The 18,824-nt window shown below is 44.1% G+C and overlaps 1 protein-coding gene across 3 annotated transcripts in view; it reads left to right on the forward strand.

Annotated features, from left to right (window-relative positions):
* Nucleotides 1-13,581, forward strand: part of ATG4B (autophagy related 4B cysteine peptidase) — a 40,118-nt gene extending 26,537 nt beyond the window's left edge. Inside the window, exons 8-13 of one of the 3 annotated variants that reach the window (XM_036756681.1) lie at nucleotides 935-1,128; nucleotides 2,870-2,948; nucleotides 3,552-3,697; nucleotides 9,199-9,255; nucleotides 9,736-9,829; nucleotides 11,478-13,581. In XM_036756681.1, the coding sequence (XP_036612576.1) occupies nucleotides 935-1,128; nucleotides 2,870-2,948; nucleotides 3,552-3,697; nucleotides 9,199-9,255; nucleotides 9,736-9,829; nucleotides 11,478-11,551 (644 nt within the window). In that variant the 3' untranslated portion in view covers nucleotides 11,552-13,581. The remainder of the gene's footprint in view (nucleotides 1-934; nucleotides 1,129-2,869; nucleotides 2,949-3,551; nucleotides 3,698-9,198; nucleotides 9,256-9,735; nucleotides 9,830-11,477) is intronic. The other 2 variants (XM_036756682.1, XM_036756683.1) reach the window with 2 other exon arrangements.
* Nucleotides 13,582-18,824: the final 5,243 nt, after the last annotated feature.

The raw sequence follows: 18,824 nt of genomic DNA on the forward strand, positions 1-18,824 counted from the left end.
ATAAGAAATGGACTGCTTGGAAACAGGAGAGACTGGGGGCAAGCAGAGGAATTGAGAAGTCATCTTCTCGGCCAGGACTGTGGGAGGAAGGGAGAGCCACCAAAGATGTCCTGGATTAAGAAGGCCTTGGAGACTGGTTAGTTGTTGGGCAGGGCTATCCAAAATGCGGCCTGCAGTTGCATGCGGGCCCACAGTGTGCCTGCCTACAAGCATAGATATTTACATAAATGCTTTAGTAAATGAAACAGAGCTACCACAGAGCTCTCACTAAAGTGGCAAATCAATACATTGCCTGTTGTTTCAATAAAAACCTAAGGTTGGATAGCCCTGTTGTAGGAGATCAAAGGAGAAGGGAGCTGAGGTGCCAGACACACACAGAGGGCAGTGAAGAGGAGGGGGCCAGGTCAAGGGTGAGTGATGATGTCTGTTGGAGATACGTTGCCTTTGAGGTCCCTGAAGGCTGGCCAGTGAGGGTGGGGAGTGTGTCCAGCAGGCAGAGTTGGAGGAGGAGCTCAGGAAGAAACAATGATTGAGTCTATGGACTTGAGAGTCATTGGTCAACAAGAACTTAACGTGGGCCAGGCCCTGTGCTGGGTTCGAGGGTCACAGATACAAAAAAGGAGACAGGCTCCCCCTCTGAGGGAGCGGACGGAGCCCATGGGAGTGGATGCACTCACCAAGGTGTGAGGTGCCCTGCCGCAGGAAAGAGACTGGGAAAGGGGTTGGTAGGTAGTTTAGAAGGCACTTTGAGGAGTGGCTAGAGCCAAGGAAGCTGGGCAGGGAGAAGTGCTCTGTTTGCTCTCAGCTGAGGAGACACTCCAACTGAATAGCAGATGTGAACTTTAGTGTCTTAAATGTGTCCTAGAGTTATTTAATGTTTGTTTTGAGTTTAGGGTCTTTGTACTCCTCGTATGCTGCTTTTTGCCTTTTTTAGGGAGGTTGTGCAAGGCCAGTTCTCCATGCCCAGATGCCGCTGCATTTCCTCCAGACTCAGAACTGCTCTCTAATGGGTACCCGCCTGGAGCTGAGGTCACTGATAGGCTGTCACAGTGGAAACCGCTGGTGTTGCTGATCCCTCTCCGCCTTGGGCTTACAGATATCAATGAAGCTTACACCGAAACTCTAAAGGTAGGGTTTAGGGAGCAGGAGTCAGGGTTCTGGCCTGAAGCAAGGCTGGATTTAACTTTTTCTTTTCTTTTTAAAGATGAAGGACATTGAGGCATCATCAGATTTTTGGTTGCATGCTTTCCTTCTGCCTCCAAACCAGTACTTGAAATAGAAGTTCTTTGGCCCTAGGGTGCGTGGCCATGCTGGATGCCTCAACTGCTCAGTTGGAAAGTAGTTTTTATACTGTCACAGGGACTGTGGGGAGAGTTTGTAAGCTGGTGGGGCTAGGTTTGGGCACAGTGCCCCATCTGGCTCAGCTTGCTTATTCTGATGGCTTAATGTTATGGTTAAACATCAGATATAAGTGTTAGAGGTAAAAGAGACCTGAGGACTCATCTCTTCCCACGCCCTCACAGGCAGGGAAATAGCAGGGAAGTGACACTGAGTCACACATTGAATTACTAACAAGTCTCCCAATTAACTGATGGATTTGGCTAAGAGCCCAGGGCCTTGGGGTCCTAGGGTCACCAGAGTGGCCTAACGACATTTATAAATGACATCTATAGTCTTATAGTACTTGGGTTGTGATACTTGACAGAGAAGTTAGAGCATCGGACAGAGGAGATGGCTCAGCCAAGTGTGGTGCTGTGTTTCCTGGGAAATGGGATGCCAGGCCTGCCAGGAGCTGGATTGGGGGTAGAACCTGAATCTCCCAGCACCAGGGCCCAGTCAAAACTGACGACTTCACATATTCACAGAACATCTCTGCCTCTACTAACTCAAGGTTTAGACTTGGTGACTGGGTTTGAGAGGTTAAGGACTTCTCTTTTGGGAATTGTAAATTACTTCCCACTTTTAGGATCTTCTCTCTCTCCTCTGTCCATTTGTCACCATCCTTCTCATTCCCAAACGTAAAGCTCATCTTGACCTCGATATTCTCAGGGTTCTGCTCTTCCTGTTCCCCCCACCCTGTTCAAAGCTAATGGCACTTTGGGCATGATCTCAGTAGGAGCCTCCCCATAAGTCACAGAGACTAAAAGGGACCCGAGGGGCCTCTAGTTGAGGTCCCCTCCCCCCATTTTACAGACCCAGGGAACAGGCCCAACGAGGGTGCTCAACTTGCCCATGGTCTCTGTGGTTTCATTTCTTGTAGTTCCGAGCCATCTTACACATCACTGCCGATGGCGGGTCCTCAGATGCTGCTTTTATCTTGTTACTGCTGTACTTCAGCACATGCTTCCCCAGAGCCTGTCAGAAGCCTGTGGTTCTCACTCTGGCATTTAAGGCCTTCCAACAGCCTGACTCACTGGGCTCGCCTCTCCACTCCCTGTATAATCTTGGGGCTTGAGTCAGGCCAGGCTTTTGGCTGTCCCTGTACCGGGATGATTTTGCCTCTAGGCCTTTCTCCTATTGTTTCCCTACCACAATGTCTTTCCCTCCATTTCTCTATCGTGTATTTTCTCTATGAAGCCTTCCCCAAGCCTACCCTTCTGAATCTTTGTCTCGCTGATAGGCTGTTCCTTATCCTCTAGCCCTGGACCATAGCCTCTTTGTGATGGTCTCCAGGTGTTGTGGGTGTGTGCCCACTCGACCTCCCACCTGCTCCCATGAGAGTGCATGCACTCCCTGGCAGCACCATCCCCGTTCCTCCAAACAGTGTCATCTTGGTTTTCTCAGTGTTGTGTTTTTCCTCCCTGGCCCTCATCAACGTATTATGTCTCAGTGGTTCTCTTTCTCTTTCTCGCCCCTGTCTCTTCTGCAGCACTGTTTTATGATGCCCCAGTCCCTGGGAGTAATTGGAGGGAAGCCCAACAGTGCTCACTACTTCATTGGATATGTAGGTGAGTCGCCCACAGCACTGGATTACTGTGGTATCCAAATTGCCTCGAAATTTAAAAAAGGAGAAAAAGAAAAGTGCTCGGTGTATCCCAATGCCTTTCAGTTCATGCCATGGAGCAATGCTGCAGTCTCTCCCTCTCCTCCTACCCACACATCCACTCCATGCTCCTTCCTGTTTTGTTTCCTTTAAAACACTCCCCCTGCATATTGCTGGCTTCCCTTCGAGCGAGATAGCGTGGGTGGGTCCAGTTTCAGGTAGACACATCTGACTTGCCACCCTTTTCTAAGGGAGCATTCCTCACTCGGTCTGCATTTAAATCCCAAGAGGAGGCCCTTCCTTCTCTGTTTCTCTTTCCTTATTTTAGGCCTCATTACCCTTAGCCCAGCTTTGTTTTTCTATCTCGCTCACCTGTCAAACACTGTCTGTAGTTTTAATGACTCTTACTTTTTTACCCCATTCAGTGTTTACTCTCTTTAGTCTCTCACCTTTTTTCCTTGAGTTGTCTTTAATGTGGCAAGGAGGGCAGGACCCCTGCCTGCTGGCTTCCCTCCTTGTCCAGGATGTTTGCTCGTGCTAACTCATTTTCCTCTCTCTGCCTGCCCAGGGGAGGAGCTGATTTACCTGGACCCGCATACAACCCAGCCTGCCGTGGAGCTGACAGAAGGTGGCGTTTTCCCTGACGAGACCTTCCACTGCCAGCACCCTCCATGCCGCATGAACATCGGGGAGCTTGACCCCTCCATTGCAGTGGTACGTATCCAGGACCCCCTTCCGTGTTCTCTGGGTATTCTCTCTCCAGTCCAGCCCTTTGGTCTTTATATGTCGAACTTATTACTACCCACCCTCATCCCCTTTCGAGCTAAAGAAAAACAATTAAGCAAAAACCCATAATGCTGAAGTCTTGTCTGGCACCGTACCTCATGTTTAGTCCCTGCTGTGAAGAGGAAAGGATGTTTGCTTGGGCCTTCTCTTTTTTATTGCTCAGGCAGTCATCTTCCTTTGGGGATCTTGTTTCCATTGTTGGAGTCCTTCTCATCTGCACCATTTCATATGAATCTTCTCACATGTCATGGAATTCCTCGTCATCGTTTCTTCATACACAATATTCATTATCCTCCAATCAATGGGCACCCATTCCCACAGGGCCCCCCTCCCAGTGCTGCACGGGATGATTCTTGGTTTCTTCTTGGCCTTTCTCTCTGACCTCCTCCGGGTATGTACCTGGTAGGGGCATACTTACTGCCTCCCCTCTTTTCAGTGTAGCTGTGGGCTGAAGGTGGTTTTTTTCCTTCTCATTTCTAGGACCATCTTTTTTATCTGGATGGTCCTCAAAATCACTTTGGGCCAAGGCATCTTAAAAGTAAAAGGAAACCCTTGGAATTGAAATGAACCTGCCCAGCCTAGAACGAACAGCTTCCCATTTTGTCTTTCCATTCTCTGAAGCCTAACTCTCATGCCTTATAGTGTGGAAGTAACCCTGGTGTCATAAGGACTTTGCCTTTTGAAGCCAAAAATCCCTGGGCAGCCTTACTCAGCCTGGGGACGCCTGCACGTCTCTTGTCCGGAATCCATTGCAAGCTCCGAAAGCCTGTTCTCTGGGCTCACCAGAACAATGACTATTTTTTATCCTCAGCACTTCTCAGAGGCCTTCTTGTAAATATGGAAGACTTTTCATCTGTGTTGGCAGAGAAGGGTCTACGTTCTGCAAACCACTGAGATTTGTTTTTCTCTACTTTCTTTGGAAATTCTTGTAACTTAAATCGTACTGGAGTATCAAGGAGGGCTTTTTTCTTGTGTCGTATTAGTTTCTGAACCCAAGTGTCTTCCATGCTCCTAGACCCAGCAAATTTTCCCTTATAACAAAGATTTAAATTAAAAAAACAAAAACAAAGCTTAGCAAGACCAGGCATATCGCCCTCTTCTGGCAGCATGTGCAACATTCTGTACCTGTAATCCTTTTCGATTACAGGAGGAAGCGACATTTTCTGACCTCTTCTGAGGTCATTTCAATTACAGTGTTCAGTTGTGCTTTATTTATCTTTCTTTATACATTATTGAAGTCACATATATTATAAAATTTATTTTTCTTAAGCCTGCTTGTCACTACTATTTTCGCATAGAGATTATCAGAACAATACTTGGTGTTGGTACCTCCCTCATATTTAATTCACTCTCCAGAAAGTGCTGAAGCCTGCATTAATTCAGATACTGACTCTTTAACAAGACAGAAGTTGTCATTCTCTAGTATGTCACACAGTCCAGTCCTTCTCTAGGAGCAATGAATTGGGGTCACAGAGGCCAAATGAGACTTAATGTCAGGAGGAACTTTCCTGCCCCAGAGTGGAGCCAGGTTCTCATCCAGATAGCAAGGTGCTGGCTTGTGGGTTGGAATGAACTGCAGGGCTCTGAGAGCAGAGATCCTGCCTGCCTGAAAATGCCGCAGGTACCAACCATCTAGGGACCTCTTGGATTCTCACTGTAGGGTCCGTGGAGGCAGGTTGGCCACCAGGACAGAGGAGACATTTCTGGCCTTTGTGTCTCTGGAAGACCCTCTCCTGAGGCTTCTGTACACAGCACTTGGCCCTACTGAGGGAAATGTACTCAGAGGTCTAACCATGACTGAAGAAAGAAGATTTACAATCCATCTTGTACCTTTCAGGAGTGTCTGCAAGCCTTGGCAGAGTAGAGTGACTAGGGAATGAGCTCTGAGAGGCCCCCAGCTGGTCCACTAAGACTGCTCTTTGTACCAATGCCTGAGGCTTCTGAATGTAAATTGGCCATTCTGGCTGCCTTGGTTTTCCCCAGGTGCAGCTTCTCCACTCCTGCCCTGAGGCCTGGAGTTGTCATCCACCCACTCCACCTCTTGGCACCCCCAGCTCCCTCTTACCTGGTGCCCAGACAGAATGGCTGCTGCTAGTCTATGAAATGACTGTGTCTATTTTGTAAGTAGGTCCTATCTTTTGTGTGTGTTGTTTCTCTTGTGGAGAGTGCAAGGCTCTTGAGGGCAGTGGCTGCTTTCATCTTTGTATCCCCCAGGTCTAGTACAGTGCCTGACACGTAGTAGTTCAAGTTCTAGAAAGTGACCCTCGAAGGATTTGTGGAGTATTTTCCCTCTGCATTATGATCCTGCTTTGTTTCTTGCTGAAGTTTTGTGTCTGCCCAGCATGATTGTGCTATTGCGTATGACAGAGCTGAGTGAAATATGGAGAACTCTCTGTGTGGTTTTGGGATGCCCTCTATGCTTGGGGTGCCTCTGTTTCTCAAAGAATCAGATCCTAAGGTCCCCAGTTGTGCAGGAATGGGCCATAGAGGAGGCTGCAAAGGTAGGAGGCACTGTCTGCACTTGATAATCTAGAATGGAAAGAGAAATGCTAGGGAGACACAAAGGCCCTTTGCAATGTTTTTATCCAAGGGGCAGAACCTCTGGTGCTCAAATTGTATGTTAAATCTGCACACTGTAGTGGGTAAGTGTGGTTTGTAGTTGGAAGAGGCCTGGGACACTCTGAGCAAGAATCCTCTCTATTGTCCCAGCAAGTGGTTTTCCAGCCTTTATTGGAAGACCTCTAGTGAGCGTGGGAGAGCCTAGCTCTGATCAGGAAGGATTCCCTTCCTTCAGCCCCAAAATCTACTTCTGCCTTGTACTTTGAGGCAAAGCAAAATGAGGCCAGTCCCTTGCCCTGATAGCTTTGCAAAGCTGAACAGCTCTCATGCCCCTCCAGAGTATGCTTTTCTCCAGTGCCTAGTGCCGGACAGATGCATGCCTCTTTTCATGTAGCCTGAGGATGCATTAGGGTTTGGGGGGCTTTGCTCTCACATCTCCCTGTCAATTGACACTGAACTTAGAGTGCACAAGAATCCCTCTGTCTTCTTTTGGTCAAACTTGTACTAAGCTTTGCCTCCCCTTTCTTATACTTGGGGAAGCTGAATTTCAGGATTCAGCCCTCATTTCATTAGGAGGACTTTTTTTCAACATCTCTCTTAAAATATAAGTTGGTCATTGAATACCTTGTGTATCCATAGAGACAATTCTTCCTTTTCCTTTTCCAGAGTATTCATCTTTATGTCTTGAGAATTTTGTTCTTGAGAGCTTTTTATCCTTCCTTCTATAGGCTACAGAATTGTCCCTCTCCTTTAAACCTGTAGGAGCCAAGGGGTCCCAAATCTAGGGATATTTATTGCTTTTCTCTTCCTTTTCTCCCCTCTGTTACTTATTCTCATTCTCTGATGAAATGTTCCCCATTTTTACATACATTTATCAGGCTCCTGCTCTGTGTGTTACATGTCCAAGAGCTAAGGTTACAAAAACTAAAAGTTCCTGCCCTTTTAGAAGCTTCTGTTTTATTTCAGGGGAGTGAGCGAGTGATGGGGATCCGTGAGCAATGAGCTCCTATGTGCTCCTGATTGGGAACAAAGAAGTGGGAGAACAAGGTTGGATGTTGAAAGGTGTGATAAATAACTCAGGCTCAGGAGGGGTGAAGATAAAAAAAAAGTTTATTATGGCAGGTCTCTCATAGAAGAGACACCCTATAGAAACAAAAGCAAGCCTAAATACCTATGCCCGACCGCAAAGTCCCTCCTCTGCTTCCCATTGGCTACATACTACAGGGGGCACAACTTCCCCATACGCCTAGTACCCCACTTCCCACTACATGCATCTCATGACCATTAAGATGAACCTTTAGTCCTCCCAGAGGAGAAGTTAATATTCATGAGCTTATTGTGCATGAGTACTCCAAGCAAGATTTAACTTTTACTCTACCTGACTGACTTCTAGGCCCCAAAACCAGTTGGATTCTGCTGTGCCCAATAGCTCCTTCGTTGTGTCTCTCATTCTGCTGACTGTTATTCTGAATTTATGGAAACAAATTTCTCCATTATCTCTCTCAATTTCCCCCTTTTGCTAGAAGATAATCTAGTACTAATCTATGTTGATAGTGTCCCTGTTTAAATATCTCATTTATAGCCATAGGCAGAGAAATTCTCTTACCTTCATCTGCCCTTATTGTTGACAAAAGAGAGGCAATTCCTGGGTTTCATAAGTCATGTGTTACATTATTTCTGTGGAAGCAAATGTTGCCTTAAGTCTTGGGACTAAAGCAGGGGCCCAAGGTCAGGCTCTTGCGGGGGGACTCCCTGCCTCAAGGAGTTTGAGAAAGACTGGAGAGCCAGTAGAGGAGACCAAGAAAGAGGAGAGATGGAAGAAAAGGGAGGCTGAGTGTCCTGAAGGGGATGTGATCCAGCAGGGCTCAGCACTGGGAATCAAGAGAGGACAAGTGTATCCCTGGCACCCCTGCAAGACAGACATCCCCCCTCATTGACTTCTCCACCTTCTGAATGATGAAATCGTCATTAAAGGAAAGCAAGGCATTTTGAGCTGCTATGCTTTGGGCAGAGAAAGTGTTCCATGAGGTGTCTAGATAATTGAAGGTTTCCCAGCAAGCCTCAGTGCCAGGTTTGTGATCTGTTTCTTACTCAAGGGGAGGTAGATTAAGGACTGTTGACTTTGCTGAAAGTTGAGGATTATTTCAAATATTTTGTCATTTAAAACCAATATTTTATTGATTAATACTAGTGAACTTTAGTTTCATAACATAATTTGTATAGTCAGTCAACATGTTTTTTTCTTTTATATAGTATTTTATTTTTTCCAATTACATGTAAAGACAATTTTTAACATTCATTTTTTAAATAACATTTTGAGTTCCAAATTTTTCCCCTTCCCTTAGATGTAAGCAGTTTGATAATAGGTTATACATGTGTCATCAACATCTGTTTATTATTAAACATTTACTGTGTGCGAGGTACTTATTCTAAGCACCAAATTTTTTCTTTTGGTACTGTTTCAACTGTATTTGTCAACTAAAATATTTGTGGGGTTTAAGATTTTGATTTTATTGTTAGGTTTGAAAAACCTAAACCTGCACCGTTCATAGGCAGCACTCATTTAAGGAAAAAAGTTACTAAACTTTCTTAGTTTAGCTTTTGTATTTTGGCGACTTATTCTTTAAAGCATTTCAACTCACACCGTTGCTGGAACCAAAATCTTGTGCCTTCATTAACGTATGCAATCAAAACAGAATTGGGAAGGGGGAGGGGTGAGAAAAGAGCGCAAAGGGTGGCCAGCCTGTTTCCACTTCTTCTTTTTCAGGATTGGCTGATCAAAGCCATCTCAGTACCTGGGCCAGAGGTTTTTCGGTGTCCGTCTTGGTTTGTGTTTCTATATTTCCACTTAAACTAGATTTCTATTTTAGGGTTTTTTCTGCAAGACTGAGGAAGACTTCACTGACTGGTGCCAGCAAGTCAAAAAGGTTTGTCTTTCTTCTTCTCTCCAGTCCTACGTAAACAAGTGTTTATAAAGTCCGAATCTGTGTTTCTTAAGAAACAGGTAAAATACCGGGAACAACCATTCCAAGTTAGGTTTTAAAGGGAAGTTTGAATAGTGCTTCTGAATCTTGTGTTGATTTAAAGATGATGGTGGTGATGATTATGATAATTAAATTTGCTCTGAATTTGAGTTATATTTTTACATTAAGTCTGTGCCTCAAGTTTATGGTGTATGATATTTTTCTTTGTACCTTCAGTTATGTAAGTTATAAATAACTGAAGAGATCTGACAAAAGATTATCTTTGTGGAAAATGATATTGAAATTTTCCAGTAGGGAACACCTCACTGGAACCTTTCTCCAAATTCAGGTCTCTGGTGTACCTTTGGCTCAAGAGCATTGTGGACAGGACTGTTAAGTACACCAGATTTATTCTTAGGCTTCTTTGTGTGGTTTTCCCCGCAGTTATCTCGAATCCCAGGAGCCCTGCCGATGTTTGAGCTGGTCGAACGTCAGCCTTCACACTTCTCATGCCCAGACGTTCTGAATCTCTCACTAGGTAACCTCCATGTTGTCCCTATAGGTTGGGAGCCCACAGGACTTCTGGTGCTTTTTTTTTATTTACACCCTGTGCTTTTGGGTATCAATTGCTCACACTTGAGCTCTCATTTGAATGCCACAGCTAGGGAGAAACGACACATTACAGTGAGAAATTTCAGGGCTTAGGCCCGCATTCTATTCTAAATTTCTCCCTGCACAGTTTTTTAACAATATACATCTGTGTTTTTGGCCCAGAGAAATAAGCAGGAGCTATTTTTTCTTTACTTTTGTCTTCACTTATGTGAATATTGAAGAAAGTTGTAGATCTCTAGTGAATTTTTGTGGGTTTTGTGTTTTGTTTTATTATAAACCCTCCTATGGACTCATTGCTTTGTAGTCTTTGTGGTCCATGATTCCTGTTGCCATTTCAATTTTTAGCTTAGCCAAACACTTAGCTTAATTGACTAATTGGTATATAGATTTTACATGTGTTTTCAGTTGTTAAACCTAAGCTACTGCGGATGTGTTGACATAAATCAGTAGTGTCTGCCACCTTGTCCTTTGATTCAGCCATAGGTCTAGTGTAGACATCATCCATGGTGTTATGAACTCATCACATAACCATTTTCCTCTTTTTGCTTAGTGGCAAGGCTTACATCAAGCATCATATTTAGGGTAGATATGTTTTTTGAGGATTGAGTCAACAAATTTTAGTTTGTCTTTTATGTCTCAATTCAAAAAAAAAGATATTTTGCTGCTTCTAATTTTTATCCATTCCCGACTGTACTAGTTCCTTCATTTCCTGACTCTTTTCCCCATTCATAGTATTTCATCCCTCTGATCCCTCTCAAAAAGAAGCAGCGTGGTCTAGTGGGCCTCTGAAGGCCTTCTTGTTTTTCTTTTTTTTCTTTTTTTTTTTTTTTTATAAATTTCTTTATTTATTTTTAGTTTACCACACACGGTTCTACATAGTTTTGAGTTCCAGTTTTTCTCCCCTCCCTCCCCAAGACGGCATGAAGTCTCATATAACTGTCATGTATAACTTCACATTGAATTAATTTATGCACTAGTCAAGTCGTGGAGAAGAATTTTGACCAATGGAATGAATCATGAGAAAGAAGAAACAGAACCAAAAAAAAAAAACCCAAAAACAAAAGAGAAGCAGAAAAGGCGAGCATGTAGTGTGCCTCAGTCTGTATTCAAACTTCGCAGTTCTTTCTCTGAATGAAGATAGCATTCTCCATCGTGAGTCCCCTGGAGTTGTCCTTCTCGTTTTTCTAACGTGGGTGCCCACTGGGCCCCTTTCTGGGTCTCTTTCTAAGTTCTAGCTCAGCCCTTGCCTCTGCCCTCAAGCCTTTCCTGACCATACCATTTGGAAACCCTTTCCTGCAGACTTTTCTCTGCTGTTTCATTCAGTCAGAATACATGCACAGGTTACCAGCAATGATGATCTTTTCATATACACGTATGTCTTCTCTCTCCAGTTACAATATAAACTCCCTGAAAGTGGGGACCTGATCTTAAGCTTCTAGGATAGAATTCTGCCCATAGTAAGTACTCAGGGTGGATCTCTTGGTTTTACTAGTACTCGTCCCCTCTCTCCCACTCCATCCTCAGCCAACTCAAACGCTCCATTGACCTGAAATGGTTTGTTTTCTCTCCCCTAGATTCTTCCGATGTAGAGAAACTGGAAAGATTCTTTGATTCAGAAGATGAAGACTTTGAAATTTTGTCCCTTTGAAAAGGCTAAGAAACTGACTTGCCTGATCATGTTGCGTGGGGGGTGGGGGGTGGGGAGGGAGGCCCCTCTGAGAGCCCGGCTCACCGGTTTTCACAGGCGCTTGATGACATCCCAGTGTTCCATCCATCCCGGCGTGCGTGCAGCCTCAGAGCAGAGGGTGCATTGTCTGCGTTCTGTCCTTGGATCAAGAATATGTTTTTATGGAAGCCTTAATGCTTGGAGTCAGGATCCTCAGCACAAAACACTTTTTCAGGAAATGGAGACAGTGGTGCCTCGATGTCAAAAGGTCCCATGTGTGAGGGGAGCAGAGCCAAGACTGTGAAGTGCATTGAGCCTGGAGAAGGTCTCTCTCCCCATTGGCCTGGCCCTCTTCAGCAGATGAGCTCCTATTCCACCTCCTAACGCTCTAAGCTTTTGGTTTGCTTTGAATGTCAGTTCCTCTTTTTAGTTATGCACACGAGCAAAGTAGGCTGGACATCGCTCAAGTAGAAATCTGCAGCCAGGCCGAGTGTATTGTACCCAGAGTGGACTGGACTCTCACACTGATTTTCACCTACTATACCAGAGTGATGCTGCTCTTGCTTCATATGCAGTGCTTTCTTACAGACACATAATTGTCTTTCTTTGTCTTCTTTAAACTTTATCCTACCCCATTATTTTTAAGGGCTACCCTTGGGGGGTGGGAATTGGACTGATAGAATTTTATTATACCAGGGTTTCTCATTTTAAAAAAAAAAGTCAAAATTGGCTATTTTAAGACCACTAAACACACACTCCAAAAGAAAACCCCCATAGTTGTGAATAGTGTATTTAAAACAAGAATGATTTCTGCCCCTGGCAAAGTGAGCATGCCCATGGGGTCATAGATATATAAGGGGTAAATATTCTGAGAGGGCGATGCTGTTCTAGAAAGTTTTCAACATCTAAAACCTCTGAGTGTGTCCATCTCTCCAGTAATACTGCATCGCCATTCAAGAGCTAGAGCAGAATAACAGGCTGTTTTTCTATGAGGGGGAAGCGAATAAGAAAGAAACCTGTTTCTCCCATTGAACCAAGAATCAAACTAGCCTCTGACAGGTTACCTACCATGGGCAGGTCTCAGCCATCGGTGGTGTGGAAAGGCATGAAGGAGAAAGGCAGGCTAAGCTGTGTGATTTGCCCACTCCTACCAAGTCACGGCCAACAAACAGCAGTTCCTCTGTGGTTTCTGCACTCTGTGAAATAGTACCTATGATGGCACTGGCTTTATGCTGTTTTCAACTGAACATTTTGGAGCTCAGGAGTCCAGTGCAATGATAATTTTAGAAACTAATGGCCAGTCACTGTCGTAGTTATCCAGTAGTTTGGCCAGCTTGGGATATTCTCTAGGCCCGCCTGTTTGGTTTTCTTTTGCCATTGGGGTCTATGGTTGTCATTCTAATCTGCCCTGCTATACAAATTCTAACCACTCTAGTCCTTAACTTGCTGTCTCTTCAGCCCTGGTTCAGCATAAAGCTGCCATTTGTCCTGCAAGTGTTGTCAGTTCTTTAGGAAATGTTTGAAGAAAGGGGGAGGGAGGGATCTTTGTGGGCCATCTGTTAATCATGCATATAGGGAATGTGGGGGAAGTGGATCTTCTATGAGAAAAAAACCACCTTTACTATACTTTTTTCTTAGGAAAGAGAAATCAGTATTTGCAAAGATACTAAGTGCCCAGTTTTGCCGCTTTTTGACTCCTGTCCTTGGCCAAGTAAAGGGGAGTAAATTGTTAGGAAGCACCTGAATGTTCAGTTCCATAATGGCAAGGGAAATGGACTCAGTAGTTTGACTCTAGTGCTGTGTGTCATACCGAAGAGGCTCCAAGGCACCTTCCTGAAGAGGGGCCACAAGAAACCACTCCATTTCCCTTCTTTTCCTATCCATTCCTTGTCTTTCACATATATTTGGGGGTGGGTAAGGAGAGTGGGGTAATTCTCCATTTAGTGCTCTATGTTTTTATCTGAATAAATAACTGACAAGCTTCTTAAAAGCCCTTTTGTTTCTGAAACATCACTGAATTCCACGTGAGATTGATTTGTCTGCCTAAAGTTGATGGCATGGGTTGAAGATGGTTCATTTGAGAGATCAGAACCTTAGGAGAAGGGTTCTTTTTGTTGTGCTTTATTTAGGTGGCACTTTCCCCCCTTAATTTATGGAGTCATATCCAAAAACACTGAACGCTTTAAGAGTTTAACAACAAAATAGGCCTTGTCTCCACCCGACCTTCCCCTGGGTTCTTCAGGGAAATGTAGCAGCACACCATGAAATGATGACTGGGGTCTGGGCTGCTCTTGGGCCATTACTCTTCTCCATAGGTGGGATTATTCCTCCTGTTACCAAAATCTGGTGCACTTGACAGATTGAGAAAATTCATTGGTGCAAGATCAAGGGATCCAGGATGACAGTGTCCCTACTGTGTTCTTCATATTCTTCTGCCTATTGTACGCTGCTATGTTACTGTGGGAAGAACAGCCAGCTATTCTTAATGCATTTGCTGAGTTAACCGTATCGGGGATATTTCCTCTCCCTAGGGTCACAGGATCATCGCATAGTAGGCATAAGATGCACCAACCCAAGGATGGCATTGATTTTATGCACAACTTTTGTAGTGCTAAGGTTGGCCTACAATGCCAGTGATTGCTACTGTACAGATGCTACAAATATGTTAACTCTCACTTGCTGGTACCATGTTGAAGTATGGAGTATCACAACATGCTTTGTATATTGATGCCGCTTCAAGTGCATGGAGAATTCTCACTGCTTGTTCCATGCAGGATGATGGTTGGTTTGTAGTTCATTCTGTTCCCTGATTTTGTATCCATGACGCTGTTCATCGTTGAGATACCAACTCCCTGCAATACCTCATGGAGCTCATCAATGAAAGATCTGATTAATATTAATCCAGGGCTGTCCAAATGGAAGAATTCCCTCCATTCCAAATCCATGAAAGCTTTTGCATCTTTCATTGAGTTCTCAGGTTTTCCAATCCCCAGTCTCTGTATCATCATCTGGGACCTGAAGGGTCCAAAATAATCCAGCTAGTGCAGAAAAGGCGTATAACGGCTCGGGTAGAACTTTTAAAAATGAGAAAGTCTAATTAGGAGATAGTTGGAGTATGCATTCTTTTGAGTTCAGTGTGCCTGAATCCTGTCTTGGAGAATAATAGAGTGAAGAACAAAATTGGCCTTTTTCCCTGTTTGGGTGTGATTTTTCAAGTGAAAGATTAGCTAATAGCATGAAAGAATAATTATCTAACAAGTTAGTTTAGCCTGATACTATGTAAGTTCATATTTTGTCTCAGGTTTAGGGTCACATTTCTGTATTTTACTCTGCCTTACATATGCTTAAGGAAACTAGCCCAGAAAAATATAAGAAAATCTGTTTTAGGAAAAGTGATCAATATGTTAATTTTCTACAGTAACAGCATACACAGTTCATCTACATTAAGAGCTTCAAGGTTGCCCGAGAAAGCCTCCCAACAGTTTGAGTGTGCCTTTACATTGAGGCACTTTCCATTTCTGTGAGATGTGTGGATGCCCTCATTAAATCATAGTGCAAGATGGTTAGAGTTCACAGCAGCCAAGGCATTGGACAAAGTGGACTTGGTAAAATGAACATCATCCAGTCAGTTTTGCAACTAATGAGGAGTCTTGTATTTTCTGCTTTGTCATTGAAGTTGGTATCTGGTGAATTTGTCCTGAACTCCGTCTGGTATCTGGGAACTAAAACATCCAGGTCATTAAAACTTTCATACCCAGCGTAGACACTGAGAAGAGGGTTTCGGTGAGGCTTTAGCGTTCCATACTGTTCATTACCCCTGTGGACCTCTTGCCATTTATGGGCTGACTTGTTTTCTTGTTAGCTCCCTACCTCTGTAAGTTGCATGTCAAGGATGAGAGCCAAGGAGGCGGACGAAGTGATAAGAAAGCCTATGTTTATTCAAAGGATCACCCCGAAGCAGCCAGGGATTTCTCAAAACTGCGGAAGAAACTTGGAAAGGCAAATCGGTCACTAGCAAAGGAATGTGCTGTTCTCTCATGCCAAGTATGTTTGCCATGTTAACTTCCATGTTTGGAAATGGTGTCTGTGTTGTCACGTGTTCATTGGAAGGTCTACTCTGGGATGGGGGTTTTGTTGTCCTGCTTTTGCATGTCAACAGCATTGGACTGTGACTGGAGCATCTTGAGTAGCAGTGAGGTCTAAGGTTGTGCCTTGAGGTATATCAGTGCTGCTGTGGGTGCTTAGGTGGGATTGCCCTTTCCCAGCATGTCCTGAAATAGCCATTTGGTTTCCTGTGGCCCATCTCCTGAGCCCAGTTTTGCCAAGTGTTACCAGTGGCAGTGCCGTTTGCATAACTGTCATTGATAAAGCTGGCTCCTTCAGATTAAGGCAGGGCCGTCTCCTGTAACTTTGTCATGAAAGGCACCAGCATTCCATGGAGTGAGGGATGCAGAGTAGCAGCCTGCTGGGTCTAACCCTTGGCGTGGTCATTGGATTTCTCAGGGGGGACGCCATGTCAGTGTGCAGTGTAGAGCCTCTGAAATGGAGAACAGCGTGGCACAAGTGGAAAGAGCACTGGTTCTGGAGTCAGGGCCTGAGTTCAATCCCATCTGATTCATTACCTGACTTAATAACCACTCTAGGCCTCAGTTTCCTCATCTGTAAAATGATTCTGACTGTGAAGTCTCTTCTTGCTCTAGGCCTGTTGTGATCCTATGACTATTTTAAAAATTGAAGACCTATGAGCAGTTTATCAGGTAACGAACATTTTGAAAGGTGGTGCTATTTCAGAAGCTCACTCTAAAAGATGTGTGATTTTGGCTCACCCAGTATTCTCTCCATATCTTGCCCTCTTTGGTTCTTGTCCATATTTCCTCCTGTATCTTCCATATTGAGTTTACCTAATCTGTTGTAGGCTTTATTACCTTGGGAACATTAATGAATGTGCCCCTGCATGATTAGGCTGCCTTTCCTGACCAGTTGTAGGTGCCTTAGTTCTTGTACCACTTACCATGGGCATGTTGGTGAAGTGGTTTTGCCCACTCTGTGTCCTTGTATCACTCTTGAATTACCATTTTTGGTGTCCTGTGATCTTCAGTACCAGAGCTTCACTGGAGGAAGACTGGCATAAGAGATGGGCTTCTGCATCAGAATGCAATTTGGGATCAGTTGACAACACTGCTTAATTTCCCAGCTGCAGTCTAGATTCTTCCTTCTGGTGGAGCAGTAGCTCTTAAGAGGAGGGAGTGGAAAAGGTCCCCCACTGAGCTTTAGGTATCAGCCTTTATCTTGGTCTGGGATATTGGATGTCTTGGACTGGCTGCCAGCCTTCTATAGCCAAACTGACCTTACTGAATAAGTTCTCTTGTTTTGGGTTTGTAGGTGTCCTCTTGGACAATAAACTACTGAGGCAGCTGTGAAAGAATTGTTTGTTCATAGGGATTATCTGCGGTCAGTGTGATTAGGCGGACTAATCTGTATTGATTGAGAAAAGCAATCTGTAGGTTATTGAATGTCTTCTGTGTGTGCTCCTAAGACTGAGCAATCTGTTTACAGCCATTCTCAGGAGCTTTGGGGGAGCACAAAACTTGTTTAGGGGGAAATCCTAGAGCCCAGGTTCCTTTTATTACATAGTAAGGCATCGCTCTTTAATAAGGTTCTAGCCACGAGATTTGCCTTCTGCGATTCAATTAGTAATCGCAGGGAAGCAGATGGGCCATTGGTCCCCTCAGCAAGGAGTAATCTCCAAATGACCAAAGCTATCAGTGTGTGCCTCTAGTTCTGCTGCTGCTACCAAAAGCCTTAGTGAGGCTAAGGGGACAGTGTAGACCATTCTGGTCTCTTTTTCAGCACTTAGCTCTTGGTACCTGGCAAATAGAGTTGAATAAATGTTTTTTGACTGACTGATTTTTACCTCTGGCAAATATCACATCAAAGCAAAACCCAGGTTTCTTCCAACAGCTTTTTGCTTGTCCTCAAGTTTTTGAAATCTTGGGCATTTCTCCGCGTTTCAAAAGGAAGACGTCCAATCTTTTAGTTACTTCTCACTTCCCTTCCTAAGTGTCTTAGTTATTTCATCCAACAGAAATCTCCCATTTTCTCTTCACTCCTGATTGTCTCTAGCCATTAAATCTTAAGAGATGTAAAGGACCAAAGAGGAAATTTAGCCCAATTGTGTCATTTGACAGATGTGGACATAGAAGCAAAGTGGCTCGTCCCAGGTGCCCAAGGAATAAGTAATAGGACTGGGATTTGGACCTTGGGTGATGCTGAATGTGCTAAGATTGCTTATGGTGTTTGTGGTTCAGGGGAATACCTTTACTTCTCCAGTGCTGATGTGACTGGGGAGTATTTGGAAGGGGTTACCTTCGGCTCTTGTGAACAGTCCTGTGTAAGCTGTCTTGGGGTGATGCATCTAGCTGATCTCTGGGTTGTGAGGATCAGAGGTTCACATGTCAATCTTTTGCTCGCTCTAAAGTGCTGCATATGTCAATTTATTATTGCCCTCCTTGCAATGTTGCAGCCTCAAAGAAGTGAGACCAATCATTCAGGTCTTAGCGATTTTGTTTGTGGATTTTAAAGGACTATTTCTTAAGCATTACTTTTTTTTTGGTGGTGTTCTCCTAAGGCTGGCAAAATCAGGGGTGTTATATTTCTGCTAAGAGAGGGTAGGCCAAAATGGCTAGTCCATTTAGCTTTATCTCTATAATTACAGTTGGGGGCCATGGAAGTTGGGAGAGCAGTAATAGTTTGCTTACATTTATATTGCAAGACACTTAGCAAATATTTTAACTTGATCCTCAATGCTCATAAAGCAGGTGGGAAAGTATGTCCCCCCTTGTACAGATGAGGAAAAGGCCTTAGAGAAGGAAAGTGATGTGTATCTGATCAGCCAGCTGCCAACAAGTGGCAAAGCCAGAATTGGGCCCTGACCAAATCCCAAATCCAATGTTCTAACTACCTCTGTTAAGTCATTTTCCATAGATTTACCCAGAGATGCTCAATACCTTTTACAAATTTTTTTTTGAAAAGAGGTGGACAGCACTAAACTTTGTAGAATATTTGAATTCTTGTTGGGCAGGAGAGGTGGTTGTGATTTTCTTAACTGAATTATGCTAATACAAAGAGGGCTCCATTAAGGAAAAAGGTCTTTGTGTGTATTAATATCTGTGGAAATGAAAGAAAATGGTATTTACTGACAAAATACCTTGTGTTCAGAATCCAGTTGGACTTGGTATGAATATACTGCTTGCAT

This window comes from Trichosurus vulpecula, chromosome 4 (assembly GCF_011100635.1).
Source record: "Trichosurus vulpecula isolate mTriVul1 chromosome 4, mTriVul1.pri, whole genome shotgun sequence".
Lineage (NCBI taxonomy): Eukaryota > Metazoa > Chordata > Mammalia > Diprotodontia > Phalangeridae > Trichosurus > Trichosurus vulpecula.